Source organism: Oncorhynchus nerka, linkage group LG9a, assembly GCF_034236695.1.
Source record: "Oncorhynchus nerka isolate Pitt River linkage group LG9a, Oner_Uvic_2.0, whole genome shotgun sequence".
Lineage (NCBI taxonomy): Eukaryota > Metazoa > Chordata > Actinopteri > Salmoniformes > Salmonidae > Oncorhynchus > Oncorhynchus nerka.
The window spans coordinates 36,388,181-36,410,690 of NC_088404.1; the positions used below are offsets into that span (position 1 = coordinate 36,388,181).

Here is a 22,510-nt window from a genome sequence, read left to right on the forward strand (position 1 = left end):
CTAATCAAACTAGGCTGGGAGGGATTTGGTTTTAATATTGGTGGGCCGGATGTAATCGTGTGATTGACGGCTCTGGTAAAGGGGAGCAGGATGTCGGCCAGGTGAGAACTCCAGTAATGGTATTGCTCATTTCTTAAAGTGGTGGTGGCAAGGCTACAGTGGAGGTCTACTCACCCTTCCCCCTACCCCTGCACTGTGCATGCCCTTTCAACCTCAACTGCACAGAGCACACACACAGGAATATAGTCTGCTGTTCAATATCCCAATGACACTCGCACAATTGGAGACAACTATAACCTGGTAAAACATAAAAGCCTGTATCTTTTGATAATGAAGTCAAGATCTTTCTCATTCAGAAGATTTTTCACGGTTAATATTTCTCATTGCCTCCATTTAACAACAGCTCAGCAATTACAGTGCTTTCAGAAAGTATTCACTTTTTCCACATTTTTCTTTTACAGCCTGATTTTAAAATTGATTAAACAGATTTCTTGTCACTGGTCTACACACAATACCCCCTAATGTCATTGGAATTGTTTCTATACAGTTTTACAAATTAATAAAAAATGAAAAGCTGAAATGTCTTGAGTGAATAAGTATTCAACCCCTTTTGTTATGGCCAGCCTAAATAAGTTCAGGGGTAAAAATGTGCTTAACAATTCACAAAATAAGTTGCATCGAGTCACTCTAGGTGCAATAGTGTTTAACATGATTTTTAAATGACTACCTCATCGCTGTATCCCACACATACAATTATCTGCAAGGTCCCTCAGTTGAGCAGTGAATATCAAACACAGATTCAACCACAAAGACCAGGGAGGTTTTCCAATGCCTTGCAAAGAAGTGCACCTATTGGTAGATGGGTAAAAAATAAAAAGTAGACATTGAATATCCCTTTGAGCATGGTGAAGTTAATTACACTTTGGATGGTGTATCAATACACCCAGTCACTACAAATATACAGGCGTCCTTCCTAACTCAGTTGCCGGGGAGGAAGGAAATCGCTCAGGGATTTCACCATGAGGCCAATGGTGGCTTTAAAACAGTTTGAGTTTAATGGCTGTGATAGGAAAAAACTGAGGATTGATCAACAACATTGTAGTTACTCCAAAATACTAGCCTAATTGACAGAGTGAAAAGAAGGAAGCGCGTACAGATATAAATATTGCAGAACATGTATCCTGTTTGAAACAAGGCACTAAAGTTATGCTACAAAAATGTGGAGAAGCAATTCACTTTTTGTCCTGAATACAAAGTGTTATGTTTGGGGCAAATCCAATATAACACATTACTGAGTACCACTCCATATTTTCAAGCGTAGCGGTGGCTGCATCATGTTGCCAGGTCGCAATTGTAAATGAGAACTTGTTCTCAACTTGCCTACCTGGTGAAATAAAATTCAAATAAAATGTTATGGGTATGATTGTAATTGTTAAGGACTGGGGAGGTTTTCAGGATAAAAAAATAAACGGAATGGAGCTAAGCACAGGCAAAATCCTAGAGGAAAACCTGGTTCAGGCTGCTTTCCACCAGACACTGGGAGATGAATTCACCTTTCAGCAGGACAATAACCTACAACACAAGGCCAAATCTAAACACGGAGTTGCTTACCAAGAAGACAGTGTTCCTGAGTGGCCGATTTACAGTTATGACTTAAATCTACTTGAAAATCTATGGCAAGACCTGAAAATGGATGTCTAGCAATGATCAACAACCATTTGACAGAGCTTAAATTTTGAAAAGAATAATGGGCAAATGTTGCACAATCCAGTTGTTTCGACAAAGTTTTGACTCGGGTGTGAATACTTATTTAAATGAGATTTATGCATTTAATTTTCAATAAATGTGCAAACATGTCTACAAACATGTTTTCTCTTTGTCATGATTGTGTGTAGATGGTTGAGAAGAAAATAAATAAATTGAATTCCGGCTGTAACTCAAAATGTGGAATAAGTCCAGGTGTATGAATACTTTCTGAAGGCACTGTACTTGCAAAACATCCCATTGTGTTTTTTAGCCTGTAATTGTGTGGTGGGAGGCTGTGCCCTCCAGTTCTCCTCCTAATGGGTGTTTGTGTGTTGCTTTAGTAGCAGATTTACAGGGAGGAGTGCAGGGTGGTAGTTTACGGTTGGCACTGCCGCTGACTGACTGGTTGACTGGCCCTACTCTGTGTGTGTGTGTGTGTGTGTGTGTGTGTGTGTGTGTGTGTGTGTGTGCCAGGTGATAGTGCAGTCTGGCCGCCAGCCCAGTGTGCTGCAGAAACTGTGTCAGCTGCCCTTCCAATACTTCAGCCACCCGCGCCTCATCAAAGTGCTCTTCCCCTCACTCATCTCAGCCTGCTACAACAACCCCCAGAACAAGGTCATCCTGCAACAGGAGATGAGCTGTGTGCTGCTGGCCACCTTCATACAGGTAACACAGACGCGTACACATACATGTTTTGGCAACACTTTTCAAATAAATAATAGACCCACAGTTCTTTAGTCAGTCTTTCTGTTTTTTTTTATGTCTGTCACCTTCCAGTGAATGTTTATCACCAACACAGATGGATGGCTTCCTCAGTGGATTTACCTGCCAGGGGTTTAGCCTCCAGTAAACAAGCTGTCTCCTCCCCTCTCACTGCCCAGCTAATACTATTATTTACACTAAGATTAGCTCGCACTATAGAGGGTGATATATAGTGTCTCCTGCCTTGTCATTATTTATTTTACAATTAACCTGAGATTAAGCTAAAACTAGTTTTTGCAATGCTAATAGTAGGATATGGTTCCGATTAACATTTTTGAGTACATTGTGACATCTTTACATGCTTCAATAATGTGTGTGTTTACCAGAGGAGTATACTACAAAGCAAGATCAATGACATCATTGCAAAGCTTGTTTTTTAAGTTCAAGTTATCTGTTAGTATCTGAGTTTGGTTAGCTTCAAGCCTGATGAGTTATCTTTTGGTGGATAAGATTAACCACACACACTTCCATTTATTCACAGCTGGTGGACAATGGTGTCTGGCCTCCACCTGTACTCCTGCCTTAATGCTGTGGATGACTAACACGTTCCTATTTTATTTCCTCCAGGACTGTGCCTCAAGCGAGAACCATCCAGACAACAGAACGCAACAAGCAGGTAGATAAAAAATGTTAGCGTAGTTGTGCATAAATATGAATCTTTGTTTATAGTCCACGTATATATATATATATAAATAAAATACCACTTTTTCTCCCCAATTTCGTGGTATCCAATTGTTTTTAGTAGCTACTATCTTGTCTCATTGCTACAACTCCCGTAGGGGCTCGGGAGAGACTAAGGTTGAAAGTAATGTGTCCTCCGATACACAACCCAACCAAGCCGCCTCTTAACACAGCGCGCATCCAACCCGGAAGCCAGCCGCACCAATGTGTCGGAGGAAACACCGTGCACCTGGCAACCTTGCTTAGCGCACACTGCGCCCCGCCCACCCATAATTGGGACTATTTTAATCAATTGATCGAATTCTTTAACATTAGTGAAGAATCCTGAAGCTTCTCCTTCAGACACATTATAATTGTCTTTTATTCCTTTGCTTTGTCACCATGCAGACAAAGTGTCTCAGCTGCTGGATTACTGTGAGCTATCCAACCGCTTTCCTAGAGACCAGTGGGACTCTGCACTGCAGTTCTTCCTCAAGAAGCAGGAGGACTAATTCAGAGTTGCACGCCATCCTCTAACAGGGATATACATGTGAAAAACAAAATAGATACACTTCACCCTTCATTCTACACTACATACTTTTCCATTTAGATTTGAGGTCTGCACATGGGCTTATTCATAAATGCAGTTTCTTAGCTTTGCCAAAACTCTTGAAATCCTAGAATTCAAGGGCTGAATCCTAACTTGAGATGTTTGTGTCTAACTCAAATGTTCATGTAAGTCATCCATCCATGTCCATGGGAGATTGCAGAAAAGTTTGAGTTGGACGTGTGCATCTTGTGTATTCTTCCCTGAGTCACGCACAATAATGATGTTCCCTGTCCAAACCTAGTCATGTTTTTGTGTTGTGTGTCTGTGGATGACAACGTAGCAGAAAAGAGCAGAGATGATAATCAAAAGCACTCTCATGATGATTAGATAACATGTTCATCAATAATACTGTACTTCCTGTTAATTCCTTTATTATTTTCATATCCGGTTAAGATGTGAATGACCTGCCCAGAATGGTTTTTCCCTACAGTTATTTTACAGGCGTTGGACAGTTTTGTACTCCCAGTAAGTTACATAGCCTGTTTGTGTTTATTCTGTATATTTAGATTTGCTCTAAGTGGGAGCTGTCCAGTTTTTCAAGTACAAATATTTTCCTTGTTCTTGCCTTTGTTGTGAAGCACTTACAAAATAATATAATTTATTGAATAATTTACATTTCTATCCCATTAATAAATTATTTATTATTAGCATTGTTCATTGTACTCCAATTATTTTGAACTACAGACTGTGCAGCTCACTCAAGTCTCAGTGATTTCTCTACGTTATACTGATAGTGAAGTGACAATGAGAAGTACGGACTGTAGCCTCTACCTGTGTAACTTTCTGCTCGTACAGCATACTATAACATTTGTTATAGTGATTAGTATCCCAGGTGCTGTGAGGAGCTGGGTTAAAATTAAAATGGCTGGGCCTTCTCTATACCATACTCGGTTTACCAGGCTCAGTCAGTCCTTTGCTCTCACCTGAAGCAGCCCCATCAAACCCCAAATACATAGTGCCAAGCGAAAGTCTACACACCCCTTGCACAGTTTTCACATTTTGCTGCCTTAAAATTCAATCTAAAAAGGGATTCAATTATTTGTTTTTTTTCTTACTGATATGTTCAAAGTGAAAGAAAATGTATAGAACCTTTTCTAAGTGTATATCTGTGTGTGTGTGTGTGTATGTATGTGTGTATATATATATATACAGTGGGGCAAAAAAGTATTTAGTCAGCCACCGATTTTTAATGAATTTATTTGCGAATTATGGTGGAAAATAAGTATTTGGTCACCTACAAACAAACAAGATTTCTGGCTCTCACTGACCTGTAACTTCTTCTTTAAGAGGCTCCTATGTCCTCCACTCGTTACCTGTATTAATGGCACCTGTTTGAACTTGTTATCAGTATAAAAGACACCTGTCCACAACCTCAAACAGTCACACTCCAAACTCCACTATGGCCAAGACCGAAGAGCTGTCAAAGGACACCAGAAACAAAATTGTAGACCTGCACCAGGCTGGGAAGACTGAATCTGCAATAGGTAAGCAGCTTGGTGTGAAGACATCAACTGTGGGAGCAATTATTAGGAAATGGAAGACATACAAGACCACTGATAATCTCCCTCGATCTGAGGCTCCACGCAAGATCTCACGCCGTGGGGTCAAAATGATCACAAGAACGGTGAGCAAAAATCCCAGAACCACACGGGGGGACCTAGTGAATGACCTGCAGAGAGCTGGGACCAAAGTAACAAAGCCTACCATCAGTAACACACTACGCCGCCAGGGACTCAAATCCTGCAGTGCCAGACGTGTCTCCCTGCTTAAGCCAGTACATGTCCAGGCCCGTCTGAAGTTTGCTAGAGAGCATTTGGATGATCCAGAAGAAGATTGGGAGAATGTCATATGGTCAGATGAAACCAAATCAAATTTTATTTGTCACCTACACATGGTTAGCAGATGTTAATGCGAGTGTAGCGAAATGCTTGTGCTTCTAGTTCCGACAATGCAGTAATAACCAACAAGTAATCTAACTAACAATTCCAACACTACTGTCTTATACTCAGTGTAAGGGGATAAAGAATATGTACATAAGGATATATGAATGAGTGATGGTACAGAGCAGCATAGGCAAGATACAGTAGATGGTATCGAGTACAGTATATACATATGAGATGAGTATGTAAACAAAGTGGCATAGTTAAAGTGGCTAGTGATACATGTATTACATAAGGATGCAGTCGATGATATATAACTTTTTGGTAAAAATTCAACTCGTCGTGTTTGGAGGACAAAGAATGCTGAGTTGCATCCAAAGAACACCATACCTACTGTGAAGCATGGGGGTGGAAACATCATGCTTTGGGGCTGTTTTTCTGCAAAGGGACCAGGGCGACTGATACATGAATGGGGCCATGTATCAAAATAAATCAGCCAGCACCTCAGGAAAAGAATTGTAGACCTCCACAAGTATGGTTTATTCTTGGCCACAATTTCCAAAAGCATGAAGGTACCATGTTCATCTGTCCAAAAAATAGTACACAAGTATAAACACCATGGGAACATGCAGCCGTCATACCAGCTCAGGAAGGAGACACGTTCTGTCTCCTCGAGATGAACGTACTTTGGTGCGAAAAGTGTAAATCAATCCCAGAACAGCAGCAAAGAACCTTGTGAAGATGTTGGAGGAAACGGGTACAAAAGTATCTATATTCACAGTAAAACGAGTCCTATATCAACATAACCTGAAAGGCCGCTCAGCAAGGAAGAAGCCACTGCTCCAAAACCGCCATAAAAAAGCCAGACTACGGTTTGCAACTGCAAATGGGGACAAAGATTGTACTTTTTGGAGAAATGTCCTCTGGTCTGATGAAACAAAAATATCACTATTTGGCCATAATGTCCATCGTTGTTTGGAGGAAAAAGGGCTGGTTTGCAAGCTAAAGAACACCATCCCAACCGTGAAGCATGGGGGTGGCAACATCATGTTGTGGGGCTGCTTTGCTGCAGGAGAGACGTGTGCACTTCACAAAACAGATGGCATCATGAGGCAGGAAAGGTATGTGGATATAATGAAGCAACATCTCAAGACAGTTAGGAAGTTAAAGCTTGGTTGCAAATGGGTCTTCCAAATGGACAATGACCCTAAGCATACTTTCAAATTCAAGGTATTGGAGTGGCCACCACAAAGCCCTGACCTCAATCCCATAGAAAATTTGTGGGCAGACTGAAAAAGCTTGTTCGAGCAAGGAGGCCTACAAAACTGACTCAGTTACACCTGCTCTGTCAGGAGGAATGGGCCAAAATTCACCCAACTTATTGTGGGAAGCTTGTGGAAGGCTACCCGAAACGTTTGACCCAAGTTAAACAATTTAAAGGCAATGCTGCCAAATATTGAGTGTATGTAAACTTCTGACCCACTAGGAATGTGATGAAAGAAATATAAGATTAAATAAAACATTCCCTCTACTATTATTCTGACATTTCACCTTCTTAAAATTAAGTGGTGATCCTAACTGACCTAAAACATGGAATTTTTACTAGGTTTAAATATCAGGAATTGTGAAAAACTGTGTTTAAATGTATTTGGCTAAGGTGTATGTAAACTTCCGACTTCAAATGTATATGTATGTATATATATGTATATATTTATGTGTGTGGGTGTATATATATTATGTGTGTGTGTGTGTATATATATATATATATATATATATATATATATATATATATATACATACATACACGTTTGTGTGTGTGTGTGTGTGTGTGTGTGTGTGTGTGTGTGTGTATGTATGTATGTATATGTCTTCACTCCCCAGAGTTAACTTGATAGAAGCACCTTTGGCAGTAATTACAGTTGTGAATCAATTTGAATACGATTCTAACAACTTTGCAGAACTCGTAGGGCATCCATTCTAAATTGGATTGGGAATCATTGATGAACAGCAATAATCAAAACTTGTCTCAAGCAGATTTAAGACTGTTGGAAAAGCATTCCAGGTTAAGCTGGTTGAGAGAATGCCAAGCGTGTGCAAAGGTAAAGGGTGGCTATTTGAAGAATCTCAAATATAAAATATATTTTGATTTGTTGAACTTTAATTTATGGTTACATGATACCATATGTATTATTTCATAGTTGTGATGTCTTCACTTGTGTTCTACAATGTAGAAAATAGTTCAAATAAAGAAAAACCCTTGAATGAGTAGGTGTTCCAAAACTTTTGAACGGTTGTGTACATCCGGTGAAATATCTATCTCATTGTTCTGTGGTTTCACTCTTGTGATTATTCTAATATAGGCCAAAAAGTGTATTTCTTTGCCATGGGTTCTTGCAGTGTTACTTAACGGCCTTGTTGCAAACGTGATTCCTTCGTTTGACTTTGTCATACCCAGGCCAGTAATGTGGAGTGAATTTGATGTTGTTGATCCACGCGCAGTTCTCTCAGCTCAGCCAATGATTTATGTGGCTTTGAAAATAATCTTAAATATGCACACCTGCTATTTTTGAACTTTTCCTTTTGAAAAACGAATTCCCAAGTATACAGTGCATTCAGAAAGTATTCAGACCCCTTCCCGTTTTCAAAATGTTGTTACATTACAGCCTTATCCTAAAATGGATTAAATCAAAATGTTTCCTCATCAATCTGAACACAATATCCCATAGTGACCAATCAAAAACAGTTCTTTATAAAAACAGAAATACCGTATTTACATAAGTATTCAGACCTGTTGCTTTTAGACTCGAAATTGAGCTCCGGTGCATCCTGTTTCCACAACTTGATTGGATTCCACCTGTGGTAAATTCAATTGATTGGACATGATTTGGAAAGGCACACACCTGTCTATATAAGGTCCCGCAGTTGACAGTGTATGTCTGAGCAAAACCAAAAAAAATTAGGTCAAAGGAATTGTCCGTATAGCTCAGAGACAGGATTCTTTCAAGGCGCAGATCTGGAGAAGGGTACCAAAACATTTCTGCAACATTGAAGGACCCCAAGAACACAGTGGCCTCCATCATTCTTAAGTGGAGGAAGTTTGGAACCACCAAGACTCTTCCTAGAGCTGGCCGCCTGGCCAAACTGAACAATTGGGGGAGAAGGGCCTTGGTCAGGGAGGTGACCAAGAACCCGATGGTCACTGACAGAGCTCCTCTGTGGAGATGGGAGAATCTTCCAGAAGGACAACCACCTCTACAGCACTCCACCAATAAGGCCTTCATGGTAGAGTGGCCAGATGGAAGGGGTGAAGGTTCATCTTCAGCACAATGACTCTAAGCACACAGCCAAGCCAACGCAATATTGGCTTTGGGACACGTCTCTGAATGTCCTTGAGTGGCCCAGACAGAGCCCGGACTTGAACCCGATCGAACATCTCTGGAAAGACCTGAAAATAACTGTGCAGCGACGCTCCCCATCCAACCTGACAGAGCTTGAGAGGATCTGCAGAGAAGAATGGGAGAAATTCCCTAAATACAGATGTGCCAAGCTTGTAGCGTCATACCCAAGAAGGCTTGAGGCTGTAATCACTGCTAAAGGTGCTTCAACAAAGTACTGAGTAAGGGTCTGAATACTTATGTAAATGTGATATTTCAGTTTTTTATTTTTGATAAATTTGCTAAACATTTTTTAACTTTTTTTGCTTTGTCAATATGGTTTATTGTGAGATATGAGAAATTAGATATTTCTGTATTTAATTTTCAATAAATGTGCAAACATTTCTACTTACATGTTTTCTCTTTGTCATTATTGTGTGTAGATAGGTGAGAAGAAAAAGAAAATTGAATTCCGGCTGTAACACAATGTGGAAAACGTCAAGGGGTCTGAATACTTTCCGAATGCACTGTAAATACAATAATATACACACACTTAAAATGGCATTGCAGTCTCCTTTTCACCCCATTTAACACCTTATTTCCAAAAGGGACATCTCATCAAGTGGTTCAGTTAAATCATGACATGGCACAAGTGGGGGTTGGGCCTTTCCACTTTTGTCCTCAATTGTTCCTAAAGCAAGGGGGGAAGTCGATGACATCATGGATTCACATCAGACCAAATCCTTGAGTGCCCTACTCCTTGAAGTTTCCAGTTGTCTAAAAAACACTTTTTTACTGTATTTATACTTTACTGTATTTATAATTGGGATATCGCTTTTCAACAGTAAAAGTTAATAAATTGCAGGAGGATGTCTTAAGGATATACCAAAATAGTTTACACAACTGCAAACTTCAAGGAGTTGGTTTTATAGTGATGTCATTGGCCTCCCCCCTTGCTTGCGGGAACAACAGAAGAGGAAAGATCCCCACACACTTCTGCCATGCTTACACTAGTGTGTATACAGTTTCGTACTGCTCCCCCATGGGAATCAAACCCACAGCCCTAGCGTTACAAGCGCCATGCTCTACCAACTGAGCCATACAGAACCACCTATTGAGCTGTGCCTTTTTGTTAACTAAATCAGGTGATAAATTAGCTGAAAATTAGCCTGGAGTGCGTCATATTTGCTGAGCAGTTTCCATTCTCGCAACTCCGTTAGGAAGGATGTCCAGAACTTTGCGGTGTCTGGGTGATATGATACACCATCCACAGAAGAATTACCATACTTGACCTTACACAAAGGGATATTCAGTGTCTTGGGATTATTGCTGAACCTCCCCTGATCTATGCCTGTCTGAAAATGTATCTCAGGCATGCTTTTAAAGCTCATTGGTGGCTTGAATCATTGTTTGACATCCACCCTCCAATTGAGGCACCATACAGACACAAGGGAAGTTGTTCTTATATCATGAGAACCACTTTTGCAAACACATGGCCCTCCTTGAACAATTTTTTAAATATTTTTTAAATGAAAATATTTTCTGCTGAACTTATTTCTATGTGCGACAGCTGGGGGTGTGAAGACCTTCAAAATCAAAACGTTGTTTTTTATTACTTTCAGAAAAATTCTAAAAATATATATTTTACTCTGAAAATGTTGATTAGGTTGTTTATTTCAGTGGGGGGGAATCCTAATTGAATCCATTTTTTGATTTAAATTTAAGGCTTAGAAATGTGAGAACAGTGCAAGGCTGTATAGACTTTCAGCACTATATTTCATAGCTCCCAACAAGGAGACTTACCAGTGGATCGTTTTTAGAAATAAACCTTTCATATAAACAATGCACAATGTAATAATCATTTTCAGTGTTTGTATGCAAGCCTGTACAGGGCAGGGTATGTTCTCACAATGTTACCAAGTGTTCATTGTAACTGCTGTTGAGCATTTCTTACATGCCAAGCATCTCTTCAACTTTTATCTAAACTGAAGAGGTCTCTCATACTAAGGGATAGTAAATCTGTAAAACTCTCAAAAACATTACTCATGCAGTTTGGATTCTGTGGTAAACGTATGCTCTCAGGCAAAGTTCTGAAATTCACCTGCAAGTGTTACTACAGTCAGTTGCGGACTTACCATTTAGTCAATTGCTTGCGGGCCTCACATCATGGGCCTCGTGTATAAAAAAAATTAGTTACTCAGTCGGGTCTCAATTTACCGTTGGGAGTTAGAATAGTAGAATACTTAAGGTTACAGTTTTTCTCATATCATTCACTGACAGTCACTCAATTAGCCCATGTCAGCTAACATTTTATAGCTTGCTAGGTAAATTGGTCTAGCCAGCGATCTAAACATTGTAATCATGGCTGAATTACTGACAGGGCACGAAGGGCGCATTTTGGGGAACCCCGACCTTCAATCTCTCTTAGGGCCCACAAATGCTTTAGGTGGCTCTGGGCGGGGGGGGGGGGGTCTTCCAAATTACTTAGGTTGGGTGCCTACCAGGTGCTTAAAGTATACCCCAATTGTTTATGCATCAACCTGTAGAGTAGCCTAATTAATTACACAGCATGTTATATGCGTTGAGTCCAGAGTTTAGGACAACTGGTGACTTTAGTATGGGAACTGTGTCCATTAAATTCCAAACATTTGTTAGCGCATGAGGAAATTACAGTAGGCTATCTATTTTCATTCCGCAGCTCAGGGCGCATCGGTGGCGCAACAGTGGATGAATGATGCTTTTCTTTGGGCTAATGATGTGTATCAGATACATCTAGCCTATTTAGATGGATGATTGTGGGCTGTAGATTTGTAAACTACCTATATAATTATCTGATAAAAGGGAAGCTATTTTCTGTGTGACTCCTTTTTTAAAACTTTATTCTAGACATTGCCTTTTATACGCTAAATAACTAAATAAAAATATGCAAAACATGTCTAAAGTCAATTATGAATGTGTGTATTAGGCCTAAATAATGTTTAAAATGCGATTAATTTGATTCGGCCTGTATCTCAAACACGCTATATGCTTTGTTTCTAAAATATCTGAGTTTTTATCCACGATAATGAAATATTTCCAGACGAATAATTAGGTGGAGTATAATGGCAGGAAACCTGGATTTATTGGTCAGTAGGCTACTGGATGCATAGCAATTATTGACATAGCAAGATAGAGTATAGACCTAATGGCTTTTTGATTTGATGCCAGACGTCACATAGAGAGGCCTACGATGTTTCTTTCAATTGCTGTTTCATGTCGTGATGCATATAGATTAGACTGCTATTGCATCCTCTGTTCAGAAAGTTCATCCTCGACAATAAATTGTTGATGTCTAGTTGGCTATATGTCAGTCGTAGGCAAGCTTGACGTACTCCATGTCCAGAGGCTATTCCTATCCGGGATTCCGGCTGAAATGAAAATAAACCCAAGACACTCCAGAAAGCGTTATCAGGGTGAGAGTCCCCTTTAGCACTAACTCCAGCGACAGAGAAGTGGGTTTGTTGTGGTTCCGTTCAATGTATCGTTTGCAGGTGATGCCAAGCATAGATAAAGAGCCGCCTAGCCCTGTCTTCTGTCTAGACTTGTGACTTTACAAGTGAAACTGCAATGATCACATCGCAAATCCATATGTGGAGGCCCATTCAATTAACAATTTGTCCTCGGTAGTGATTAACAGGCCTCAAATGCTTGAATTTGACCCGCTATGATGCTGCTCCTTTATCCATTTTGAATTTCCAATACAATTAAATTGACAAGCCTACAAATTGGTTTGGTCTAACAACCCTAGCCATTTTCGGAAATAGTGTCCTCTAAACTGACATCAAATCAGTGATTTCGTTTGAGTGGTTCGAAATTAATTTGAGATTATATTGGCCTATTATAAATCTGACGTTTTTCATCCTAAAAGTTACATAATTTAAATTAGGCCTAAACCTACCATAAAGTGCTGAAATAGCCGTTTCATAAATACATAGTGATTTATTTTGTCAATTGAAATTTCGGTGAATATTTTAATGAATTACTGCAGAGATTTCGCATGCAGTTCATTAAACATGAAACAATTAATATGGGTTTATTAAGATTACCTGTCTTTCCTCACAATAAATAATAACTTACTTTTTCTTAAAAGGCTCAAACAATTTGTATCTCCACTTAATTACAATATTTTACAAGACTTGATATTCATAATCTCTAGAAATCATGCACATCTATACAGACATGGGGCTCCATATGATCCCAACCCAGCATAGGAAATGTAGATGAAACTACAATGATGACCCTGTTGGCCACTATGGATAACGTTCTGATATGTTCATTATAAGTTAGCGGCTCATAATAAAGTGTAATGTTTGTAGATATAATCCTCACGTATGTCCAACCATGTAGGATCCGAGGCTCAGGCTGCTTTAGTTATAGGCCTTGGTTCGCACACTGGTACCTTGAAATTCATCTGATCCTGAACAATGCTGTGGACAGGTCCATCCGTGAAAAAAAATGGTATCCTCGTAGACAATTCCAACGATATTGTTCGTTAAATAAGATAAAATCATTTTCCTATCCATGCTGTGAGTTGGCCAGTTCTCATGCAGGACACGCGGGAGCATGCTGGGGTTCGAAGCGACCTGTTGGGCTGGTCTCACGTGTCCACCGGACTCGCTACCATGCTGTTCGGTGTGTCCGGCAACTGCGACGACAGGGAGGTCACATCACTGCCGGAGGAGTTACCCATGGAGCCCGATTCAGAAAAAGACACCTGCGATGAAAACAGGTGTTTAATTAGCGTTGTTTCCTAACTGATATTGCAACAAAAAATGTTTATTGCATAGCCTATTAATATGGACCCTAAAGCCGATGCCACACGAAGCAATCTGGACGCAATGTATGTTTGTGTCTAAATTGCATTGCATAACAAAACAGAAATCAATCATGTTTCATGCAACTGATTGTATGCAATGTCCAATCAGTGAGCATAACTCATATCGTTCAGTTCCGGACTCCAACCAGTTGTCGTGTCAACACAGCTGTCAGTGTTGCTGAAAACCGAGACAGAAAATACATGCCAAATGGGGAATGTATAAAAAATTCTAGACATAATGGCTAGTCATGGGTTATGTACATGGTCTGGCAGACAATACATGTCATTTCAGAAGTGAACCCAGACCATTCTCTATCCAGTTTCAACTGAAATTGTTCAAAATGTACTGCACTGGCTAGTTAGCTAGCTTAGCTTATCCCTAGCTTGGTTAGCTAGCTAATTTAGCTATATTGTTAAAACATGGTTGGCAAATAGGCAACATTTTGGCTAGTTAGCCAAATTGTACAGATAGCAGTTGGTCTATATCGATGCTGTTATAATTACCAAACAATTAAATGAAACCGTGATGTATGAAAGGATTGGATGTTGCATGCCATTTCAATAGCGTTTGAATTGCTTAGTGTATCAGCAAAGTTGCTCTAGAAGATGTCGCTTGCAGCTTGCATTGACTTGCTTAGTTAAATAAAGTTTTTTTAAACCACATAAAAAAGGAATTTACAACATAAAATGCGTCCAAATTGCTTCGTGTGAATCAACGATTATTTAAGCCTATAATAATATGTATAGCCTATTACAGCCCATAATGTAAATCGATCAGCATTCGAATTTAATGAATAAAAGCATATATTTATTATTTAGAAATGTATTGGGTGAATAAAGCATCAGTGTCTAATCTGAATTGAGATTCAGAGATCGAGTGGATGGTGTTCAGCTCCGTGAATAAACATTCATTTATTTCAAAATTATTGTGTGTGTGTGTGCCTAGAGTGTGCAGCTCTCTTTTTCTTTTTAATGTGGGTGCCTACCAACTGCTGGAAGGCGGGCTGGTCCAGATCACTCTGCAAGGCAAACTCGCTCAGGGCCTTCCATGGGGGCTGGTAAGTCTGCACCTCTACTGGGTTCCCTTGGACCGTGTTGTCGTGTCGAATTGGACTGCCTGCCACCAGAGGCGTACCCGTCAGTCCCTGAAGATTCTACAGAGAAAACGAAAATGTATCACAACAAACATCTCACCAGCATCTGGTTGTCTCAACATTTAAAGTGCAATATGCATGCATTGCATTCAACATTTTGGCACGCGCCATTCAATTACACCTTTATTTTTAGAAGACCGAAATGTTTATGTTGAATTGGAATGTCTCAATAAGCTCACCGTTTTATCGCTGTGATGCTGTTGTTGAAGTTGCTTCATGAATATCGATCTCTTCTTGTCTTTACAACGTTTGTTCTGGAACCAAACTCTGATGACCCTTGGGCTAAGACCGGTCATCTCAACCAATTGTTCTTTCATAAGTGCGTCTGGTCTTGGGTTGGCATTGTAACAGGTCCGAAGGGTATGAAGCTGCTTCTCGTTTAATACTGTTCGCACCCGAGTGGTCTTCTCAGACTGCTTGTGGACGTGGTTCCGATGAGGAGGCTGTCGAACAGACACAGGATCTGTGGGACAAATATTCAAAAGGAAATACCTTTGAAAATTGAATTTCCACTGACTGATTCAAATTTAGAAATGAATCGAAAGGAAACATGGCTGATGATAACCTTCTTCTCCCTATTCTGCTAATAATAGGCTAAGGTTGATACATGTCATTTCGTGATAGACCAATTAATAAGATGCTTTGTTAAACTTTTATTAAACCTACTGGCTATTTAAGTTTGCATCTCCTTGCAAATAGGCTAGTAACCCCCCCAAAATGTATTACATTAATTATTTTTATGTTGTAGAATTAGTCTTGTGTTTTGATCGAGGTCTTCTATTCTCTCTTTTTCTAACTTCACACCTACAAACTCTAAACGTTTAGTAGGCCTATATAGGCTAAATTACCACAAATATATCGACCATTGCAGAAAGTCTAAATGTTACCTTATTGTTTAAAAAAAATAGTCTAATAACTTAAACAACTTAATAGATACAAACATCACCCAATAGGCTGTACTTTGTTTAGTCTACCAATGAGTGTAATTTAATAAACTAATAGGCTTAAAAGTCTGAAAACTTGCTCAATAAAAGGACAATTTTACAGACAATAATCATTATTATTATTATTATTATCCTATTATTATGTTATATATTTTAGTTGTTATTAACGTTGTTATTAATATTATACTCTCGCGATTATTATTACCACCAATATTATTTTACTGACCTGCAATATGAAGAGACCTGGAGTGAATAATTCCCGGACTGAGGGGACTTCCCGCTGAGACCTGTTCCATCAGTAAACCATGATCAGCTCGACACAGCAGCTCCTCGTCCCGCAGAGAGAACTCATCCCCCGGCAGGAGATGCCTGCTGCACACGGAGCACCTAAAACACTCCATGTGGTACACGTTGTCACGAGCTCTCATCACTAGATCGCTGCTGCAGAAGCCAATGTTACAGTTTGCACATTTAATCCCAAATAATCTGAAAAGGACATAGGAATATGTCTTAATATGTTATAATGCATGGGCCTATAGCAGGAATGACTTCACGCATCCTTGCCTGGTTTTAATGTCTATGATCCTGGCTGAGTAACTCAAATGTATTTCAAGTATATAGCCATCAGCAACAAAAAATCATCAAAACAGTTTGGGAATTCATATTGTACCTACTAGGCCTATATATTACACACGTTTCGTTCCAAGCATAAAACATTAGACTCAAATCATCATAAAAACATGCTTACGATAAAACAAACTTTTTAATAAAAATTTTACAAAATAAACCAGAGACGTTGACTAGCCTGTATGCCTATTGTCTCTAATATAGATCATTTTTTGCATTAATGTCAACAAGCTTCTCACACAGTTCCACTTTCTTGTACAGTAACTAAATCAAATCACAATTTTGGCATTTGGAAATTCCAAAGCTCTGAAATCATGTTAGTGAGGAAAGTTAGTCAACTCCTACCTTACATAATCTCTTTTGCAGTATGTTTTGCCATCTCGGACGAAGCAAGTGCACGTCTCATCCAGGTACTGACTGCATTCCGCGCACTTCAGACACGCAGCATGCCACTCCAGGTCCGGGGCGACCCGCAGGATGTACTGGTCGTGGATCTGACTCCCACAGCCCACACACATTGCGATTCCAGACTTCTCTGTGGAATGCACATTGTATATTTATGCTACCACCACGTACACCCATGTAATCCCCCTGACATACTCGCTAAATCCCCGCATGTGTTGTGTCTACTCTGTAGTCTGTCAATACATCTTGTCCTGTTCTGTCATCCTTGTCATTTCCAGAATGAAGGGCCGTAGCGTACGCTTAAAACTGATCATAGACCTCTACTAAGATGTATTCATATCACCATCACCAACGATAATGGCCTTGCTTTCGATTCACTGGGTCTGTTTAACGCTAAACATATGCATAGGATTGTACGTACAATGTTCCAATAGTAGCCCAATATGATTAATTATCAAATCAATCTTAAATGTGCCTGGGTCAAAGTAAAAAAAAGAGAGACACAAATGTTTACTTACTTTTGGAATGATCCCCCATATCACCCAAGAAAGAAGAATTGAATATAATATCCACCATACAGGAGGGATAGTGCAGGCCGATAGCTGAAGAAATGGAGTGGGAGACTGCCCCGTCCCGTTCCTGGCTGACAACTTCTATTCCTCGAGTGAGAGGTGGGAAGAGAGCAATGTCCCACGCGTACAGTGACGTCACATGCTAACCTGGACCTCTGTGCGTTTGGGGAGGGGTAAATTATGCGTAGTCTTTGACTATGAAACAATACTAGATCAACATTGTTTTTGTCAATTTGTTTTTGTCCAAGCCAGCGTTTGCTTTTTTGTTTGAAAAGAATGAAAGTGGAAGTTCTAAAGGTAATCAAAAGCCATTAGAAAATGAAATGTCATTTTGTATTTTTGAAAATACTATTTTTGCATGATAAGACACATTTTATTAAACTAAAAACATTTTATTTTCTAAACATACATTTAATTTCACACATATGTTGAGTGGAAAGTGAAACTTTATTGTAATGATTATGCTTCTAAACTTATTATTGTGATAATGATGATGATGATTATTTATAATATTCTTAATATTATTATTTGTATTATTATTCTTTTTCCTGGTGACAATACATTATTAAAAAATATGCATTGCAAAATCATATTGAAAGCCTTGGTTTTAAAGGGTAAGATAAGAATAGAGACCTCATAGAGAACTATGAGAGTGTTCTATGAGTGAGCCCTCTACTGGAAAATGAGCAGAAAGATCCCTTTGGAGCAGAAAGGTCCATTTTGTTGTTTATGTTTTAAATAACAGCTACATTATTTCATCAATATTATTATGTAGTCAAATTGTGAAAAGCAAACAAAATCCATCCATAATAGTAAATGGCGAAGCTATTTTGACATGCATTTCCTGAACTAACTACTCAAATAAATGTTTCCATTCTGCAATATTGTATAATCCTAATTCAAATTCGAGTAGTATTGTCCGAATATATAAATCAATGAATCTTTAGATACCGTTTTCAGTACGTTTTAAGACACGTTTTGAAATGGAAAATCCATCAATTTTTGTGCATGTGCAATAAATAAATACATTATCGCAAAGAAATGCATGATATCAGATTACCTACCCGTTTATTTGTTCAAGATGTCTTTATTCAAAAGGACATGTGGCAACATCAACCTTCTCCTGAAAATCAAACTGCTACTGTGTCTCGAACCTCACCTTTGACATTGACCCTCACCCCAGATACAAATACAGATACAAATTATTTTACGTTACAAATCGTAATTAGGATAAAGGGATGTCCATGTCGTCCAGAAAACAATGAATAAAAAAAAAAGCTACATGTTTTTTTATTTGAAGCATTCTTCAAGTTTGATTCCAAAAGCTGTTTAAAGAAATAAACATTTAGCATAAAAGTTGCACTAGAAATGGATAGGCTATAAGCAAACGTTAACCAATCATTATGATTGCCCTAATCGAATAAATGCTTTATATTTCAACGCAATTGCATTTATAAACATATAGGCCAGTTAATCACTAAACAAAACTCAAATATGAAATAGGCTATGTGGAATAAATTGCAATTCAAACCGCAAATCTGTCTAATTTGAGTTGGCAATGCATAACTATTGTTTATGAAAATCATAATTTAGTTTTGTGAATGGCTACTTAATCTTTATTTGTTACATGTTCATGAATGACATCCATCCCACCCCGAGACGTTTAAATAAAACGTCTTCATAGGCTGCCTATTTGTTTTATTAAATGTATCATTTATTTCGTTATTCATTTGGCCTAGATAGTTTAAAAGTCTAATTCCTACAATCATTTATACATTTATTCATCACAATCTAGACATGTCCCAAGACTGCAATCAAACAATCAAGACACACAGCTCACTGGGCAGAGACATCAGTTGAAGGTCTAGTTTTGATTTACATTTGCTGAGTTGTCAACTAACGTGACTTCAACGTGAAATCAACAAAACAAATGTCACCATGTCGTTGGATTTTGGTTACAAGTTTGGTGAAAAAAATGCAAATCCAATCAGTTTTCAATGTTGACTCAACTTCATCACGTATATTTATTTGGTTTAAATGATGTGGAAACAACGTTTTTTTAAATTGATGTTTTACCATTGGGCATGAAAAATAGCTTACAGACTAAGTTTTTGCCTGGGTGAAAATGTCTCCCTTATTGCACTTACCCAGTAAACATGTCCACATGGGCACGATGTGGGCTCAATGCTGGCTCAAATATTGGCCCCTGCACCTTTGCTATTTAATAGGAATTTATATATTTATTGTTTATTTCTGACACTTAATTCAATGCATAAACTGTATAATGTTCAATGGTTTAAGGTATTCAGGAAACATGATACATTGTATCAGAAATACAGCCAAGTTGTTGCTATCATACATAGGCCTATAATTTATATACCATAAGTAATAGACCTACATAGTTTCTCATATGTCACATGCACGTATTTAAGTATTTTTAAAGACTTCATCATTGTACAAGATTAAACAAAACTGGGCATCACACAACAGAACCCTTAAATTGGAAGTGGAATGACACTCAGTAATGGTTGCAAAACAAGAACTAAGTGCAAACCATGGCCCCCAAATATTCTAATGAGCCACCGCCTTCAGCTGGGCTTGGTGTGGGCTAGCCGGTGCTGCAGAGGAGGCTGGTGGGAGGAGCTACAAGAGGACGAGCTCATTGCAATGGCTGGACGGGTATAAATGGAATAGTGTCAAACATATCAAACATATGAAAACCACGTTTGACTCTGTTCCATTTGTTCCATTCCAGCCATTACAACGAGCCCATCCTCCTATAGCTCCTCCCACCAGCCTCAACTGCCGTGCTGGGCTTGGTGTGGGTTAGCCTGTGTTGGGCTTGTTGTGGCTGGTGTGGGCTTGGTGTGACCTTGGTGTGGGCTAGCCAGTGCCCAACTTGCCCACTGAATAACCATAGGGGCCAATGGGGTAATGTTTGCTGGGTATGGTCTAGGGCAGGGTTTCCCAAACTTGGTCCTGGGGCCCACACTGGGTGCACGTTTTTTTCTTCCCCTAGCACTATCAAAGCTTGATGATGAGTTGGTAATTTAAATAAGCTGTGTAATGCTAGGGCAAAAAACAAAATGTGCACGCAGGGGGTGCCCCAGGACCCAGTTTGGGAAACCCTGTTCTAGGGCAGGGATTGGCAACTTTGATGGGGATGGGGGCCACAAAAAATCTGAACCCATTATAAGGGTCTGCAGTGGCTTGCAGGTCTATCTACCCATATCCATACCCACACATGCAGTCAGAGCTGGCCCTAGCCTTTTTGGGGCCCTAAGCAAAATATTATCTGGCCTCTTGTTGGGCTGTTGTGGGCTAGCCCGTGCTGGGCTAGTGTGGGCTTGGCGTGACCTTGGTGTGGGCTAGTCCGTGCTCACCTTGCCCACCGTATACCCATGAGGCCAATGGGGTCATGGTTGCTGGGCATGGTCTAGGCTACTACGGATTGGTTACATCTCTCCAACCTACATGTATGGCTAAAGTAATTTATGGCAAAGCAAGAACTGGCCCCGAACCAGTTATCACATTTTATTTGGCGTGCATCGTCTTGCCCGGTTCCATGTCGGTCCCTTTACTCTTCTCATAGAATTTAGTAGCCACATTGGCTACTCATTCAAATTAGTATATTTAAAGATCTGGATTAAATGGGTATGCATAATGATTTTGTTGGTGACAATAGAAGGCCTATCTAGTTTTCCCTGGGTTGTGCCATGGCGGAGATCTTTGTGGGCTATACTCGGCCTTGTCTCAGGATGGTAAGTTGGTGGTTGAAGATATCCCTCTAGTGGTGTGGGGGCTGTGCTTTGGCAAAGTGGGTGGGGTTATATCCTTACTGTTTGGCCCTGTCTGGGGGTGTCATTGGATGGGGCCACAGTGTCTCCTGACCCCTCCTGTCTCCTGGCCACAGTGTCTCCTGGTGGTTGAAGATATCCCTCTAGTGGTGTGGGGGCTGTGCTTTGGCAAAGTGGGTGGGGTTATATCCTTCCTGTTTGGCCCTGTCCGGGGGTGTCATCGGATGGGTCCACAGTGTCTCCTGACCCGTCCTGTCTCAACCTCCAGTATTTATGAGGCAGGGGCTAGGGTCAGTTTGTTATATCTGGAGTACTTCTCCTGTCCTATCCGGTGTCCCGTGTGAATTTAAATATGCTCTCTCTAATTCTCTCTTTCTCTCTTTCTTTCTCTCTCTCGGAGGACCTGAGCCCTAGGACCATGCCTCAGGACTACCTGGAATGATGACTCCTTGCTGTCCCCAGTCCACCTGGCCGTGCTGCTGCTCCAGTTTCAACTGTTCTGCCTGTGATTATTATTATTTGACCATGCTGGTCATTTATGAACATTTGAACATCTTGGCCATGTTCTGTTATAATCTCCACCCGGCACAGCCAGAAGAGGACTGGCCACCCCACATAGCCTGGTTCCTCTCTAGGTTTCTTCCTAGGTTTTGGCCTTTCTAGGGAGTTTTTCCTAGCCACCGTCCTTCTACACCTGCATTGCTTGCTCTTTGGGGTTTTAGGCTGGTTTCTGTACAGCACTTTGAGATATCAGCTGATGTAAGAAGGGCTATATAAATACATTTGATTTTGTTCACACCCACCTACCCAGTCATCATGGACCCGAAGGCTACAGGGTGACAGGGTCTAGGACGGTCATCACTATCTTCTATAGACACAAAGTCATTTGTACAATTTATCTTCAATAAAATGTGATTTTAAACCTAACCTCACTAATAACTTTACACCTAACCTTAAATTAAGACCAAAAATAAGCTGTTGAATCTGACTTTGTTACTGTGGAATCTGACTTTGTTGCCATGGAAGCTACTTGTGGAGACCGTGGTCTCTGAAATAAAATTGTATTCTGCTCCCACCTAAAACGGAAGTGATTTTAGTTCATCCCATAGTTTTGTCTCGCGAGA

General features: G+C 39.8%; 2 protein-coding genes across 8 annotated transcripts in view; one reads left to right on the forward strand and one right to left on the reverse strand.

The window, feature by feature from the left end:
• scaper (S-phase cyclin A-associated protein in the ER) overlaps nucleotides 1-4,425 on the forward strand; it is a 139,622-nt gene extending 135,197 nt beyond the window's left edge. For all 6 annotated transcript variants that reach the window (XM_029668013.2, XM_029668015.2, XM_029668017.2 and 3 more), the window contains 3 exons: nucleotides 2,221-2,412; nucleotides 3,076-3,124; nucleotides 3,577-4,425. In XM_029668013.2, the coding sequence (XP_029523873.1) occupies nucleotides 2,221-2,412; nucleotides 3,076-3,124; nucleotides 3,577-3,680 (345 nt within the window). In that variant the 3' untranslated portion in view covers nucleotides 3,681-4,425. The remainder of the gene's footprint in view (nucleotides 1-2,220; nucleotides 2,413-3,075; nucleotides 3,125-3,576) is intronic.
• An 8,653-nt stretch (nucleotides 4,426-13,078) lies between these two features.
• Nucleotides 13,079-17,661, reverse strand: isl2a (ISL LIM homeobox 2a). Of its 2 annotated transcripts, XM_029668019.1 has the most exons (6): nucleotides 17,536-17,661; nucleotides 16,958-17,147; nucleotides 16,212-16,471; nucleotides 15,221-15,504; nucleotides 14,874-15,041; nucleotides 13,079-13,785 (listed from the first exon to the last, which is right to left on the reverse strand). In XM_029668019.1, the coding sequence occupies exons 1-6, from the start codon at nucleotides 17,591-17,593 to the stop codon at nucleotides 13,669-13,671; spliced, it is 1,077 nt and encodes a 358-aa protein (XP_029523879.1). In that variant the 5' UTR covers nucleotides 17,594-17,661; the 3' UTR covers nucleotides 13,079-13,668. The 2 variants fall into 2 exon arrangements, with proteins under 2 accessions (XP_029523879.1, XP_064878623.1); XM_065022551.1 differs by lacking the exon at nucleotides 17,536-17,661 and having other exon boundaries at nucleotides 16,963-17,052.
• Between the last annotated feature and the right edge of the window lie 4,849 nt (nucleotides 17,662-22,510).

Coding starts and splice junctions, on each gene's coding strand:
- isl2a (XM_029668019.1), bottom strand. CDS start 17,593: ATGGTGGATATTATATTCAATTCTTCTTTCTTGGGTGATATGGGGGAT. Junction 17,148..17,535: donor TATGGGGGATCATTCCAAAA/GTAAGTAAACAT, acceptor TGCATTCCACAG/AGAAGTCTGGAATCGCAATG. Junction 16,472..16,957: donor TGCAAAAGAGATTATGTAAG/GTAGGAGTTGAC, acceptor TGTCCTTTTCAG/ATTATTTGGGATTAAATGTG.